Source organism: Pseudophryne corroboree, chromosome 7 (assembly GCF_028390025.1).
Source record: "Pseudophryne corroboree isolate aPseCor3 chromosome 7, aPseCor3.hap2, whole genome shotgun sequence".
NCBI classification, from domain to species: domain Eukaryota; kingdom Metazoa; phylum Chordata; class Amphibia; order Anura; family Myobatrachidae; genus Pseudophryne; species Pseudophryne corroboree.
In genome coordinates, this window is record NC_086450.1 from 386,994,074 (window position 1) to 387,010,011 (window position 15,938).

Sequence of the window (15,938 nt, forward strand, 5' to 3'; positions counted from 1 at the left end):
TCTATGCTGTGCTATGGGAGAGACGTAATGACGTCTCTCCCATAGATCCGAGGACTGGAGAAGAGCGGCGCCGGCGGAGGAGGTCGTCTGGAATCAGGAGCGGGGATTGTAAGTATACTTTTATTTTATTTTTCTTCCAGCTGCGCTACAGGGGCACAAATGGGGGCGTAACTGACCACGCCCCCATATGAAGCCACGCCCCTATTTTTTGCACGGGGCGCCACAAGGGCAAGAACCGGCCCTGTTCTTACCCCGACCTATCAGGGGGCCTTTACCCTCCATTTTTCACCCTTCCCCTTGTACTCCTCTGTACCCTCCATAATTCTATAGATTGTAAACTTGAGAGCAGGGCCTTCCTACCTTTATGACTGTTATTACCCAGTTTTGTTATATCATTATTATTTCCAATTGTAACGCGCAACGGAATTCGCTGCGCTATATAAGAATTTGTTAATACATAGTTACATAGTTAATGAGGTTGAAAAGAGGCAAAATGCCCATCGGGTTCAACCTGTATTCTGTATTAAGCAGTGCACATTATAATGCACCAGCCGAAAATGGTTTCGTACCTATTGACAACTGTATTTCGTTTCACCCCCATATACATAATGTCAGTATATTAAATCCTACAGCCTTGGATACTTAGCTAGAAAACTGTCCAATCCATTTTTAAATGCATTTAAAGAGTCCGCCATTATTATCTTCTCCGGCAGGGAGTTCCAAATCCTTATTGCCCTTACGGTGAAGAACCCTTTCCTACGTTGTGTACGGAATTTTCTCTCCTCTAGCCTCAGTGAGTGCCCACATGCCCTATACAGAATTCTATTAATAAACAAATCCCCTGCTAACTCTTAGTATTGACCTTTTACATATTTGAAGATACAGGTTGAGTATCCCATATCCAAATATTCCGAAATACGGAAGATTCCGAAATACGGACTTTTTTGAGTGAGAGTGAAATAGTGAAACCTTTGTTTTTTGATGGCTCAATGTACACAAACTTTGTTTAATACACAAAATTATTAAAAATATTGTATTAAATGATCTTCAGGCTGTGTGTATAAGGTGTATATGAAACAAATGAATTGTGTGAATGTAGACACACTTTGTTTATTGCACAAAGTTATAAAAAAATATTGGTTAAAATGACCTTCAGGCTGTGTGTGTAAGGTGTATATGAAACATAAATGCATTCTGAGCTTAGATTTAAGTCCCATCACCATGATATCTCATTATGGTATGCAATTATTCCAAAATACGGAAAAATCTGATATCCAAAATACCTCTGGTCCCAAGCATTTTGGATAAGGGATACTCAACCTGTATTAATAATGTTTCCTCTTTTCAAGGGAATACATATTTAACCCAGTAAGACTTTCCTCATATTCCAGTGTCTCTAACCCTTTAATCAGTTTAGTAGCGCCTTTGAACTCTTTCGAGCTCCCCGATATTTTTTTTATAATATGGTGCCCAAAATCGAGCACAATATTCCAGATGCGAACGTACCAATGATTTATACAGAGGCAGGATTACATCCTCGTCTCTTGTCTCAATACCCCGTTTATGCACGCAAGTACTTAACTTGCCTTCTTTGCTGCATTTTGACATATTGTACTGTTAATAAGCCTATTATCTATGAGCACCCCCAAATCTTTTTCCACTACTGCTGCCCCTATATTTTCCCCATTAAGTGTATAGGATTCAAGTTTGTTTTTAATCCCAAAGTGCATAACTTTGCATTTTTCAATATTGAACCTTATTCCCCATTTAGACGCCCAAGTTTCAAGTTTAAGGAAGTCATTCTGTAGAGACTCCACATCGATTTCTGATTTAAATTACCTTACACAGTTTAGTATCATCTGCAAAGATTGACACTGTGCTTCCCAGGCCTATTCCTACATCATTAATAAATATATTGAACAGTAGCGGGCCAAGTACGGACACTTGTGGTATTCCGCTGACTACTGGTGCCCAGCTGGAGAACATTCCATTGACCACTACTCATTGTACCCTGTTATCCAGCCAATTATCTATCCATGTATTTCCTAGTCCAAGTTCCCTTAATTTGATGACCAGTCTCTTGTGAGGCACTGTATCGAAGGCTTTTGGAAAATCTAAAAAGACCACATCCACTGCTTTGCCTTGGTCAAGATTATCGCTCACTTCCTCGTAGAAGCTAATTAAGTTAGTTTGACATGTCCCTCACAAAGCCATGCTGACTCTTGCTAATAAACGTAGTATTCTGCAGATTCTGCAGATAATCCTCTATGCTATCCCTCAAAATTCCTTCTCAATATTTTACCCACTATAGAGGTTATACTAACTGGTCTATAGTTCCCAGGATGATTTTTAGATCCCTTTTTAAATAATGGCACTACCTCAGCTAATAATGGCACTACCTCATTTATTTATTAATAAATCAATAAATAATAATTCTTCTTGTTTACAATTGTTCTCTAAACCTGCTTTTGGTTCTCCTTCAAACTACCCTTTAGGTACTTTTCTCTACCTACAGTATATACAGGAGTTAATGTAAGTTGGTAGCATCTTTTTATAGATGGATCATCATTGTTTACTTATTGAATGCATCCTAATGGTCTACTTTCTGTGTTTTGCACTTCATTTTTGTACAGAGGATATTTTATTTGATGACATGTTTTTATTATTATTATTATTATTATTATTATTATAATACATATGTCTAACCACTTTTTCAGTTACCTTTGGCGTATGTTTATTATCGGATGGAATTTCACTGTTATCTATGTAAATGCCTATATTTAAAAAAAAAAAACTTTATGATTGAAAAAAAACAAAAAAAACCCCCAACGTGTATAGCCAGAATGGATTGGTATCGATATCCCGGCGATCAGAATCCTGACCGTGTGATGCCAGGCACCGGAATGTCGGCAGCAGGGCGAGCACAAAAGAGCCCCTTGCGGGCTCGCTGCACTTGCACGCTATTTATTCTCTCTCTAGAGGTGTTGTGGACACCCCAAGTGGGAGAATAGGTGTCTGTATCCTGGCAGTCGGGATCCCGGCGCCAGAATGCTGAGTGCTGGGATCCTGACAACCAATATATTGAATGCATCCCGCCAGAATATCAGACGGAGACTTTATACAGACAAAACACTATAAATAAAAAAAACTGCAGCAAAACTAGATAAAATAAATCTTATTTAGTGACTGTTTAAGACCTCTGTCTCTGCCATGGCACATTAGCTTTGTGGGATTAGGGTTCTATGGGGACCCTGATCCCACAAAGCTAATGCCAGTGATGTTGCCGGCTACATACAGCACTGTTGGTAATCCAGAACTGATCATACTATTTACATTGAAAAGCAAAGCAATGAAAGTCACAACTGTATTGGAACGTAACTGGTGTTACTGCACGCACATCAATGCTGTCAGCTTTCTAGTAGTTTTCAAAAAAGGTTTGTAACAAAACACAATCAAGTCAGACTATTTTTAATATAAAAAACAATGTAAATGACGTGGTAACGTTGGCTGTTTACGTGATGGACACTGTCCAGATTGTTAAAAGTCCATTATGTCAGAGGTCCATTTCATTCCTTTGTGCTGTCTGCGTTCAGATTATTGCCTCCATATGAAGGACCTTCAATGCTTCGGAAATCTGGGGACTGGTGTCCATCTGTCCATACATACCAACCAGGAAAGCTCTGTGGAGAAGTACGGCTGCATGCTCTGCAGAGGGATACAGCACAGCAGTCAGGGAATGGTTTATCAAAAGCAAATCTGAAAATCTCAAGTGTTTTAAATGTCACAATCGTTCGTTCTGGTCAAACGTCAGAAGACCCGGGTTACCCGTTTACACTGCCCCTTAACCCCGGGTCCTTTCCAGGACCAACCTTGCAAACTACCGGGTTAGATTCCCTGGTCACTGGATCTAGGATTTTTCTGGTGGACCCTTTTACACTCAACCGTGACCCTGGTTAACCCGGCAATAAGCCTCGTCATAAGCTCGGTGGAAAAGGGGTATTAAAGTGCTTTCTTTATATCTATTTTCCTATCGATAGGGTAAAGCCATAGATATATAATGAAATATAACGCTATTAGAACATAAATTATTAGTATAGTATCATGTAATTTAGGCCAGAATGGTGAGATTTTAGGGCAGTTATACAGACACAAAGCTAGCAACAAGACTCCGTTTTCATTTTGTAAGCTACTCCTTCATATTTTCTTCTAAATATACAGAAGTTTCCCTTTATCAGTTTTAATATTTGGGTGAGTGCAATAAAAACTCTATATATGAAAATGAGGAAATTAGTTTTTTGGTCAAAAACTTACCCTGGCAGAGAAGTGTGTACTCCGGCAGGTTCCTCAGTGCTGTCTGTACCACTTCAAAGTCTCTGCTACCCAGGCAGTGCATGAATGTAGGTAGGAAGTCTGCAGCAATACTAGGAAAAGACCCGGTTAAATGAGCAACAACAGACATAAGCTTGCTACTTCCACTGAATAGCAACAGAAAAAGTATTTTGTGTTTCAAAGTAACTACTCAAAAAAAAAAAGATGCTATCTTAATCGAAACACTGTAATTGCTGATAACTGAAATAAGCTTTCTGCCTGAAATCACCTATAAAAACCAAAGGAAAACACTGCCATGTGACAGAATACTGCATCAACCTCAGAATGATATTTATCCACTGAAATAATCAGTGCAGTTCAAATCTGACCTTCCTTAGCAACATATGCAACAATGAAAAACACAACAAACCTGTGAAATAACAGACGGTGCATTTCTAAACTTTTAACGGGCAATTTCAGGCATTTCTATTTCAAGTGTATGGAATTAGTCCAGTAATTTGTAGTAAGCAGTCAATTAGACATATTTTGGAATGGAGGAGCTCTTTAAAGCTGTGGCATTCTTAAAATACTGCATGAGGAATACATGGTAAACGTTGATGAAGGAGTGTTGGATACAGAACAGCTATGGGGGAATGAGTATTTGGTTCTCTTTTACCCTTTGCTGTTTTTAGGAGAAATATTCAGATATTTGATGTGTACATTTGGTTACCCACTCCCACAAAAAATACTAACTGTAAAGATTTCAATTACTTAAAAAATAAAATAAAAAAAAAGACGAATATCGATTCATAAGGATTTTGCAATCACATGATTAATAATTGTATCAGTATACCCACATATGGCTGAAAAGGTAACAATTACCGGCTGTAAAGGTGTGTACACACGGTGCGATATGCACTTAACTTTCCTTACGATTTTGACTATATAGGCATATTGCACCGTATGTACACAGCTTGCGATGCCGATGCGTGGTCCTGCGGGATCATTGACTAAATCGGCCCAACCCAGTCAATGTCAGGCTAAAGCCGCATCACGCCATGTGTACACGGCTTAAGATAGAACTGTCAACAGGCACTTCTTGTGTGCATGTAACATAGGGGCAGATGTATTAAGCATGGAGAATGCATAAAGAAGTGATAAGTGCAAGGTGATAACGTACCAGCCAATAAGCTCCAATATGTAAATTTACAGTTATGAGCTGATTAGCTTGTGCGTTATCACCTTCCACTTATCACTGCTTTATCACTTCTTTATGCCTTCTCCAGGCTTAATACACCTGCCCTATAGTATCAAATGCCAGTGCTGGTCCTGGGTCTCGCCCTGAATCCATCCCAAACAGCCAGGTCCTTGGACACGATCACCACTGGTGCCCGACACCATTTCAGCCATATGTGGATCCCCGCTTTTTGGATGCTGTTTTGAATTTTATGTATTTTCAAATTGTATATTAAATTGTGCTTCACTATATTTGCTTTCCCCCTCTTTTTTGGGGGCTATACAATCAATGTGTGAGGGATTGATGTGAAGTACCCAATGGAAACCTATGGAGTTCTTAAAGGAGACGTGATCATCATTTTGTTCATCTATTATGTTAACTAGTGCTTATATTAGTAATTACCTTATTTTCTTGTTTACACTCTAGTGCAGGCCTGGCCAACCTGTGGCTCTCCAGATGTTGTGAAACTACACATCCCAGCATGCCCTGCCACCGTTTTTAGCATTCCCTAATAGCAAAACTGTGGCAAGGCATGATGGGACTTGTAGTTTTACAACAGCTGGAGAGCCACAGGTTGGCCAGGCCTGCTCTAGTGGAAGTAGTATAGACCACATTCCCTACGGGTGTAGTATGACTGACCGGCGGTCAGCATACCGACGCCGGGATCCCGGTCGCCACGGATTTTATTCCCACTCTATGGGTTTCGTGGACACCCACGAGTGGAAATAGTCCCTGCTGGTTGGCATGCCGACCATCGGGATAGTGAGGGGGCGTGATGCTGGTGGAGGTCATGTGACCTTTGGTCACCTGACCGCCGGTCACATGAATACCACCCTTCCCTACAATACTGCCCTTTCCATGGGTCCCTTTTTGTTATCGACAAAAAGCCATCTCTTTAGCAAAAAGAGACTTTTGAGCACAATGAATCTCTATTAGACCCCACAGTAAAGTGACCCTCACTAAGCTCATTGTCTGAGTCTTTAGAACCAGGAAGGGGGATCCACGTGCCGTAAATAGGCTTCTGCAGTTTCAATCTAAGTGTAACTATTTAAAGATCGCAATTTTCCTTTCCACCTATAAAAAGCATGTGCTTCTACAGCAAATATTTTATTTTATGTACAAGAGACAACTGAAAGGACAAATGCTGAATAGAATTTACGTACTACAAAAACACAACTCTCTCACCTGGGATTACACTGAATTGAACGCAAGGCCAGAGTGAAGGCCATATTGCGACATGATTCCTCTGTGGAGCTCATAAGCCTCTGAAAATCACTCTGAAAAGGAAAAAGGAAGAGAAGCATGACTCTTACAACATCTTCAATAAAGAACGTGTGCGGTGTATGGTATTGATTTGGCCCCACGCTGAGTTCATGAGATCACAGACATGTGGCTACACATCCAGTTCCCTTGTCTCTTGTGCTGGGCTACCACAGGATAGCAGCATCCGTCACTGTGTGACTATGAGGAGCAAAGCCCAGGAGAAATGTAGGCGGATTTAGGCAATTACAGACTGCTCACTTTCCTTCTAACAGCACAATGGTTTCAAAGCCCAACTAGCAGCCCTAATGTGACAATATTACTGATCAATAAATATGTTTACGGTACCTTTTCAGATTCATTGAATCTAATTGAATCTAAATGGCAGTCTTCTGAGCAGGGTCCCCACTTTATTATCATGCATATAAATGGTCATTAACACTCAGGCATATTGCCCTGCTTTTAATAATAGGATCCACTTATTTATTACCAGTTATTTATATAGTGCACACATATTTCGCAGCGCTTTACAGAGAATATATGGCCATTCACATCAGTCCCTGCCCCAGTGGAGCTAACACACACTTTCCTACCACATGTACACGCAGAGACACATACATGCTAGGGTTAATTCTGTTAGGAGCCAATTAACCTACCAGTATATTTTGGATTGTGGCAGGAAACTGGAGTGCCCGGAGGAAACCCACTGAGAGAATATACAAACTCCACACCCTTAGGGTCATGGTGGGAATTGAACCCATGACCTCAGTGCTGTGAGGCAGTAATGCTAACCATTACACCGTCCGTGTGCCTCTCTGTTGCCCTTTAGCAGGACAGCCTTTAAAAACATTTCTCGGCTCACTTTGCACAATGTAATAAAAACCTTCACCCATACAAAAGTGTCTCATGTACTAAAGAAAGGCCCTATTATCCCCTGATTAACTAAAGCCATAAATGGCACCAAACTGAGCAAAAAACCAACAACAACACTTTTTTTCTAATGAAAGGAGTGGTATTAAAGTGGTATGAGGGTGGATTTATGTGACGTCTAGACTATTGCATACTATGAGCAATTCCACCAAGCATTACTGGACCTTCATATGTGCTTGCTAGACCTCCCAGGGGTATCTATGCACATCCAGAGCATTTTGCAGTGTGCTTCAGGAATGATACCCAATGATTGGTCTATTATCATTTTATATTGTTGCGCTCCTTTCTCGGAAGTGGAGTAACAAAAAACATAGTCTAGCACTAAGAAATTACGGTAAAACTATATTATTCCTAAAATCACAATGGGATTTTCGTATTTAACATGAAATCTTCTCCAATAATTTAAGGCAATGTTTCCTCCAAAGGGTCGATAAGTGCAACTCAAACATGAAGAAATAATTCCATTATTTGCTTTGGTCAGTAATTATACCACCTCTTTCCAAGGGGAAGAATCCTGAAAACTTTTGTGGCAGTCTAGGATCTAGATTGAGAAAAGGACACAGGAGGCAGCGCACTGGATAAAAATAGGATTTTGGTACTTACCAGGTAAATCCTTTTCTTTGAATCCATAGGGGGCACTGGAGTACTCTTGGGGATATGGACGGGCTTCCGTAGGAACAGCACTGAATATTTAAATTTAGAAACACTCCACCCCTCCATATCCCCGAGCACTTCTCAGTGTTTTTTACTGAGCCGAACAGGAGCTATAGAGAGGTTGACAATGGAGTATTACATATAACATAACTGACAATAACGAAGTTAACACATAACGTTACTGACAACTAAACAGTTGACACCCTAACCAGCACTTGTAATTTGAACCAGTCGGTGAAAGTGTGTTACCATAAGATCCTCAGAACTAACCACAAGTAGGTAAAACTGCTCTGGGTGGGCGTCCAGTGCAACCCTATGGATTCAAAGAAAAGGATTTACCTGGTAAGTACCAAAATCCTATTTTCTTTATCATCCACTAGGGGTCACTGGAGTACTCTTGGGACGTACCAAAGCTTCCCCCGTGGGCGGGAGAGCTGTTTGGCACTTGTAACACTAGGCGGCCAAAGCTAGATGCTGATGCCGCAAAAGTATCAAACTTGTAAAAGCGCACAAACGTGTGCACTGAAGACCATGTAGCCGCCCGGCAAAGCTGCGTCGCAGAAGCCCCACGACCAGCTGCCCATGAAGTTCCCACAGAACGTGTGGAATGAGCGGTTACTGACGTAGGCGGTTGTAACCTAGCATGAAGGTAAGCCTGACGTATGGTCAGTTTTATCCATCTGGATAAAGTTTGTTTAGATGCTGGCCAACCTATCTTGGCAGCATCATAGAGAACAAATAACGTATCCGTCTTACGAACTGAAGACGTTCGGGATACATAAACGCGTAATGCGCGTACCACATCCAGAGTTCCAGAATGTGCTGTCAACACAGGAACTACTATTGGTTGATTGATGTGAAAAGATGACACTACCTTTGGTAAGAAGGCGGGATTCGTCCGAAGTTCCGCTCTGTCATCATGAAACACCAAATACGGTGGCTTGCATGACAAGGCACCCAAATCCGAAACACGCCTTGCCGAAGCTAAGGCTAGGAGAAAAATTGTTTTCCAAGTGAGAAACTTTATATCCACTTGTTGTAAGGGTTCAAAATATGAAGACTGTAAGAACTCCAAAACCAGATTCAAGTCCCATGGCGCTGTAGGTGGAATGAATGGAGGCTGTACCCTGAGTACACCTTGGAGAAAAGTGCGTATAGACGGCAATAGAGCCAAACGTCTTTGAAAGTAAATTGACAAAGCAGATACCTGCACCTTCAGTGTAGATAAACGCAATCCTCCATCTAACCCTGTTTGTAGAAACAACAACAGGCGGCATACCTTGAAAGCTGATGTCGGAAATTTCCGAGCTTCACACCAACCTATATAGTCACGCCATATTCTGTAATAATGAGCTGCCGTAACCGGCTTCCTAGCTCGTAACATGGTTGGTATAACTGAATCTGGAATGCCCTCTCTTCTTAAGAGGGCGGTCTCAACAGCCACCCCGTCAAACGCAGCCGCGCTAAATCGGGGTAAAGAAACGGACCCTGTTGTAACAGGTCTGGACGTATCGGGAGCGGCCAAGGATCGTCTGCGAGTAATCCTCGGAGATCCGAGAACCAAGCTCTCCGAGGCCAATGAGGCGCCACTAGTATGACTGTGACCGACTCTCTTTTGATCCGTTTTAGCACCAAAGGGAGCAACGGAAACGGTGGAAACAGATACACAAGACTGTACGGCCACGCGACAGTGAGAGCATCCACCGCCACTGCCTTTGGATCTCTTGTTCTGGACACATACTGGAACGTTTGGTGATTGTGTCGAGATGCCATCAGGTCCACCTGAGGATAACCCCATCGCTGAACCAACATGTGAAACACTTCTGGATTTAATGACCATTCGCCTGGATGAAAATCCCGACGACTGAGATAATCGGCTTCCCAGTTGTCCACTCCCGGAATGAACACGGCCGACAATATCACCTGGTGGCATTCCGCCCAATTGAGGATTCGAGCTACTTCCCGCATTGCCATGCGGCTTCTCGTTCCTCCTTGTTTGTTGATGTATGCGACCGCCGTCGCATTGTCCGACTGCACTTGGACAGGCTGAGAGCGAATCCTGTGCACTGCTTGTCGTAGCGCATTGTAAATTGCGCGGAGTTCTAGAACATTTATAGACAGCAATTTCTCGTGATCCGCCCAGAGACCCTGGAGCTGACAATTTTGAATTACCGCTCCCCAACCTCTGAGACTGGCGTCCGTAGTTAGAATTATCCAGTTCCAAACTCCGAACCGTCTTCCTGCGGTTAAATTGTGTTCCTTGAGCCACCAGAGCAGAGAGACTCTTGCTATTGGCGACAACCTCACCCTGTGGTGAATCTGTAGATGCGAGCCCGACCACTGGGCAAGCACGTTCAGCTGAAATGGACGAGAGTGAAATCTTCCGAACTGAAGCGCCTCGAAAGCTGCCACCATTGTGCCTAAAAGGCGAATGCACAAGTGTACCGACACTGTGCGTGGCTTGAGCACTAATTGTACTAGATGGCGTAGCATTTGTACTTTCTGTTGTGGTAGGTAAATTCTTTGATTGACCGTATCGAGAATCAGACCTAGGAACTGAAGGCGTTGAGACGGAATTAGATGTGATTTCTTGAAATTTACAATCCAACCGTGGTGAACCAGTACATTGTATGTTAGCAGCGCATGTTGGGTAAGTATCTGTCGAGACGGAGCTTTGATGAGCAGATCGTCTAAATACGGAACTATTGTCACTCCCAGGGATCTGAGGTGAGCTATCATCACAGACATCACTTTGGTGAATACCCGAGGCGCTGATGACAGGCCAAACGGTAGAGCCTGAAACTGGTAATGGTTCTGGCGTATTGCAAACCGCAAGAATTTCTGATGAGGCTGCCAAATTGGAATGTGTAAGTACGCATCCTTGAGGTCTAGCGCAATCATAAATTCCTTGGTCTCTAACCCCGCAATCACCGAACGTAGAGACTCCATTTTGAATCTGTAGTAAGTTACGTACTGATTGAGCCCCTTTAAGTTCAATATTGGTCTGACTGAGCCATCCGGCTTCGGTACCACAAACAGACTTGAATAATAACCCTGACCCTGTTGGTGTACAGGGACCGGAATCAACACTGCCGAATCCAGTAAGGACTGAATGGCAATTTGCAAAACCGTCCTCTTGTCGTCCGACAGAGGCAATCCTGTCTTGAAAAACCGCAGAGGCGGAAGACAGTCGAACTCTATTTTGTAACCTTTTAACACTAAATTGCGGATCCAGCCCTCCGCGGATGTGTGGAACCACGCCACATGGAACGTCTGAAGGCGTGCTCCCACAATTGGAGAACCGAGATGGGCTGGTAACCCGTCATGCCACTGGCTTGTCGGTAACCTTAGCGTCTTGGCGAGTTGTGTTGGTTTGATGGAAACCACGTCCTCGACCACGTCTAGCAGGCGTGGCTGATCCTCTGCCACGTCCTCGAAAGGGCTGAGGTCTAAAGGATTTGAACGAAGGTCCAGCGTACCTTCTTCTTGGAGCCGGTGGAGGCAATGGTAAGAAAACAGACTTACCTCCCGTAGCCTCCGCAATCCATGCGTCCAATTCTGGACCAAACAACTTCTTGCCACCGTAAGGCAACGCCTCTATACTTCGTTTGACCTCTGCCTCCGCCTGATAAGTACGCAGGTAGAGTGCTCTTCGTGCCGTAACTAGCGACGATGAAATACGAGAAGTGAGCTGACAGACGTCAGTAGACGCTGTACAGAGATACTCTACAGCCTCAATCATTTGATTTACCAGAATTATTAGGTTTTCATCATGTAGAGAAGATTTGAGTTCTGTAAGCCATATTATGAGCGCCTTAGTTACCCAAATGCCAACCAATTCAGGTCTTAGCATCACACCTGCTGCTACATACATGGATTTTAGCATAGTTTCTATCTTGCGATCTGAAGGATCTTTAAGCGTAGTAGCTGCTGGCACTGGTATGGTTAATTTCTTGGTAAGCTTTGACACTGAAGAATCAACTATTGGTGGATTCTCCCATGTACACGTTACCGAGTCTGGAAACGGATAACTAGACTTAAACCTGCGAGGTATAGAAAACCGTTTATCTGGATTCTGTCGTGTTTCTACTAACATCTGATTTAAAGAATCCGACACAGGAAAACTTACTGGCGTCTTCCGTCGTTTAGTAAATACGACCTGATCATTGGTGAGAGGCTGCTCAGCTTCAGGAAACCTTAGAGACTGACGTACCGCTCTGATGAGATCATCAATGCCGGAACTGTTAAAATCCTCGCCATCTGACTCCACTTCGCCCTCCTCACCCTCATCGTGTTCCGTGAGGTCTGGCATGGAATCGTCAGAATGCAACATAGCAGACACTGGAAAATCATAAGACATATGAAAATTATCCCGTCTGCCCAAAATGGATTTGGACCTTACGCAAGGCTGAGATGTCTCCGGTAGTTCTGGCGGTCTCACCCTAGACTCAGATCTTATCGTTTCTCGCTCCAGACGAGCAGCGGTCATTTCTGTCTGTAATCTATCCAGTACATTTACTAACATACCCCACGGAGGATCCGGTGAGGACATTGGTTGTAAAACTGGCGCAGAAATGGTATTCTGAACGGAATCCACAAAACATACTGTACATGTGGTAGATGCATCCGGTAACACACTGCCACATACTTTGCAATTATGCTTTTTAGTTTTTGCTGGTGCCTTACTCATTATGGCGACAGACAATACAATACACAACAAACAGACACCTGCACGACTCAGTAAAATAGCAATAAGGTGTCTCTGTATATAAATCTGGCCAAGTGCAGTACACGTTGCCAGTACTATGAAATGTGATCCCAAATTCCCACTAACACCCCTGCGCCTCCGGTGGAGTAGAGATGTAGGACAGGAACATTCTGGAATGACAGCAGGAAGACACAGGAAGCATGGTTAAACATGGCTGCCATGCTAACTTATACATATAATCCTAGTGCTGGTTTCAAAACTTTCACCGATTATAATGCAACCATCTCTGCAGCCTCTTATCTGCTGCTGCAGTATTTCATATGCCGCTTATTGCCCCCTGTATTTATTATTGTTTGTCCCCCCTGTAATGGCTGCCTGCTCTTTCTACTTAGAGCAGCGGCAGCGCAGCGTGTGGGGCCCCAGCGGGTATCGCAGAGCGCTGTGAGTCCGAGTGAGCCGCGTGTTTCCCAGCGGTGGGACCCGGTGTAATAGCGGCGGCCAGCCTAAGCGAGAGAGCTGCGGCGGCCGAGATCAGCGCCTGCACGGAGGTCTGTTATGGCCGTTGGGAGGGCGCCTGAGTGGGGAGAGCAGCGGCGTGTACAGACGCCTGGAGCGCTAAGCGCTAACAATGTCCCCACACCTCGGGGCGGCAGCGGGAGCTGACCGCCCCGTTCTTCACATACCTTAATCCTGCAGTTGTGCGGAGGCTCCGACGGGGCTTCTTAAACAAGCGCCGGCCAGCCTGTGCAGGAGGCTGTGTGTGTGGCTGTGAGGGAGCTCTTTCAGAGAGGCCCGACACGCCCGTGCTGCTATCAGCAGCTGCACTATCCCTGACCCTGCCTTTTGGAAGGGGGAAAGGGATGTGTCAAATAGTAGAAAAAAAATAAAATTAAAAAAGAAAAATTAAAAATTTCTTCAAGTAACCGTGACTTCAGTTACCAAGCTGTTGCCACGTGCAGCACAGAAAAAACACTGAGAAGTGCTCGGGGATATGGAGGGGTGGAGTGTTTCTAAATTTAAATATTCAGTGCTGTTCCTACGGAAGCCCGTCCATATCCCCAAGAGTACTCCAGTGACCCCTAGTGGATGATAAAGAAAACACACTGGTTCCTCATCCCCTTGTGATCACCTGCACCCCCATCATTTACCATTAGCGAGAATTACAAAAAAAAAAAAAAATCCAGGCAGCACTACTTAAGAGATGCCAACTATTTTGCCTTAAGGAGCCTTAGCTCTGCAGTACAATTGCTTCCTGCAAACACATAATCGCACATAACACTGGATAGGATTAAGATGTTGGGGGAAGCGCCATTGAAGAGATCTATCAAAGATTTATTGGGTGCTGGAAAGATACACCAGTAAACATAAAATCACATCAATGGGGTGATATGCTGCCTTCTTAGTGATTTGTGGACTAGAACACACAGGGACACTGCTGCCAAATCCTGGATGATGTTCAAACTTTAGCTAGGAGACACGCTAAGAGAAGACGTCTTCCAGCTGAGGAAGCCCTTCTGGTTTTGTGCGCAGCAGCATCTTCTTCTGGCTGGTTGCTTCTCAGCCTGCACTTAGGATCAGTATTTGAGGAAGAATATAAACTTAGGTCAGAATTATCCCACCTGCTTCCACTGACTGAAATCCTCAAAACATGACCTGTTGGAAAACTTGGGCTTGAGACTGAAAACCACTGTATTAGAGGGTTACCTCCTATCTAGAATTATAATTGCAGTCCTTTTGTCCCTTAAACCGGTCAATTGTTGATTCACTTATCTTGCATGTTATCCAGCCTAGACCGTTTTCACAGATTTTAGTGTTACTCTCGGTGGCAGGAGCTGAGGACCACCCTCTCCAGTCGGCAGGAGCTGAGGACCCCCCTCTCCAGTCGGCAGGAGCTGAGGACCCCCCTCTCCAGTCGGCAGGAGCTGAGGACCCCCCTCTCCAGTCGGCAGGAGCTGAGGAGACCCCTCTCCAGTCGGCAGGAGCCCCATTCTCCAGTCGGCAGGAGCCGAGGAGACCCCTCTCCAGTCGGCAGGAGACCCCTCTCCAGTCGGCAGGAGACCCCTCTCCAGTCGGCAGGAGACCCCTCTCCAGTCGGCAGGAGCCCCATTCTCCAGTCGGCAGGAGCCGAGGAGACCCCTCTCCAGTCGGCAGGAGACCCCTCTCCAGTCGGCAGGAGACCCCTCTCCAGTCGGCAGGAGACCCCTCTCCAGTCGGCAGGAGACCCCTCTCCAGTCGGCAGGAGACCCCTCTCCAGTCGGCAGGAGACCCCTCTCCAGTCGGCAGGAGCCGAGGGGATCCCTCTCCAGTCGGCAGGAGCCGAGGGGACTCCTCTCCAGTCAGTAGGAGCCGAGGGGACTCCTCTCCAGTCAGTAGGAGCTGGGGACTCCTCTCCAGTCAGTAGGAGCTGGGGACTCCTCTCCAGTCAGTAGGAGCTGGGGACTCCTCTCCAGTCAGTAGGAGCTGGGGACTCCTCTCCAGTCAGTAGGAGCTGGGGACTCCTCTCCAGTCAGTAGGAGCTGGGGACTCCTCTCCAGTCAGTAGGAGCTGGGGACTCCTCTCCAGTCAGTAGGAGCTGGGGACTCCTCTCCAGTCAGTAGGAGCTGGGGACTCCTCTCCAGTCAGTAGGAGCTGGGGACTCCTCTCCAGTCAGTAGGAGCTGGGGACTCCTCTCCAGTCAGTAGGAGCTGGGGACTCCTCTCCAGTCAGTAGGAGCTGGGGACTCCTCTCCAGTCAGTAGGAGCTGGGGACTCCTCTCCAGTCAGCAGGAGGTACGGACACCTCTCCAGTCAAGAACTAGTAAATATAATATTTAAATCTCCCACCAATTTACTTCTAAAAAAC

The 15,938-nt window shown here is 44.7% G+C and overlaps 1 protein-coding gene across 6 annotated transcripts in view; it reads right to left on the reverse strand.

Moving 5' to 3' along the window:
* Nucleotides 1–3,452: 3,452 nt before the first annotated feature.
* The window catches only part of INTS1 (integrator complex subunit 1), a 324,003-nt gene continuing 311,517 nt past the window's right edge, over nt 3,453–15,938 (reverse strand). For all 6 annotated transcript variants that reach the window (XM_063934591.1, XM_063934592.1, XM_063934589.1 and 3 more), the window contains 3 exons: nt 6,731–6,822; nt 4,312–4,421; nt 3,453–3,705 (listed from right to left, as the gene is read on the reverse strand). In XM_063934591.1, the coding sequence (XP_063790661.1) occupies nt 3,590–3,705; nt 4,312–4,421; nt 6,731–6,822 (318 nt within the window). In that variant the 3' untranslated portion in view covers nt 3,453–3,589. The remainder of the gene's footprint in view (nt 3,706–4,311; nt 4,422–6,730; nt 6,823–15,938) is intronic.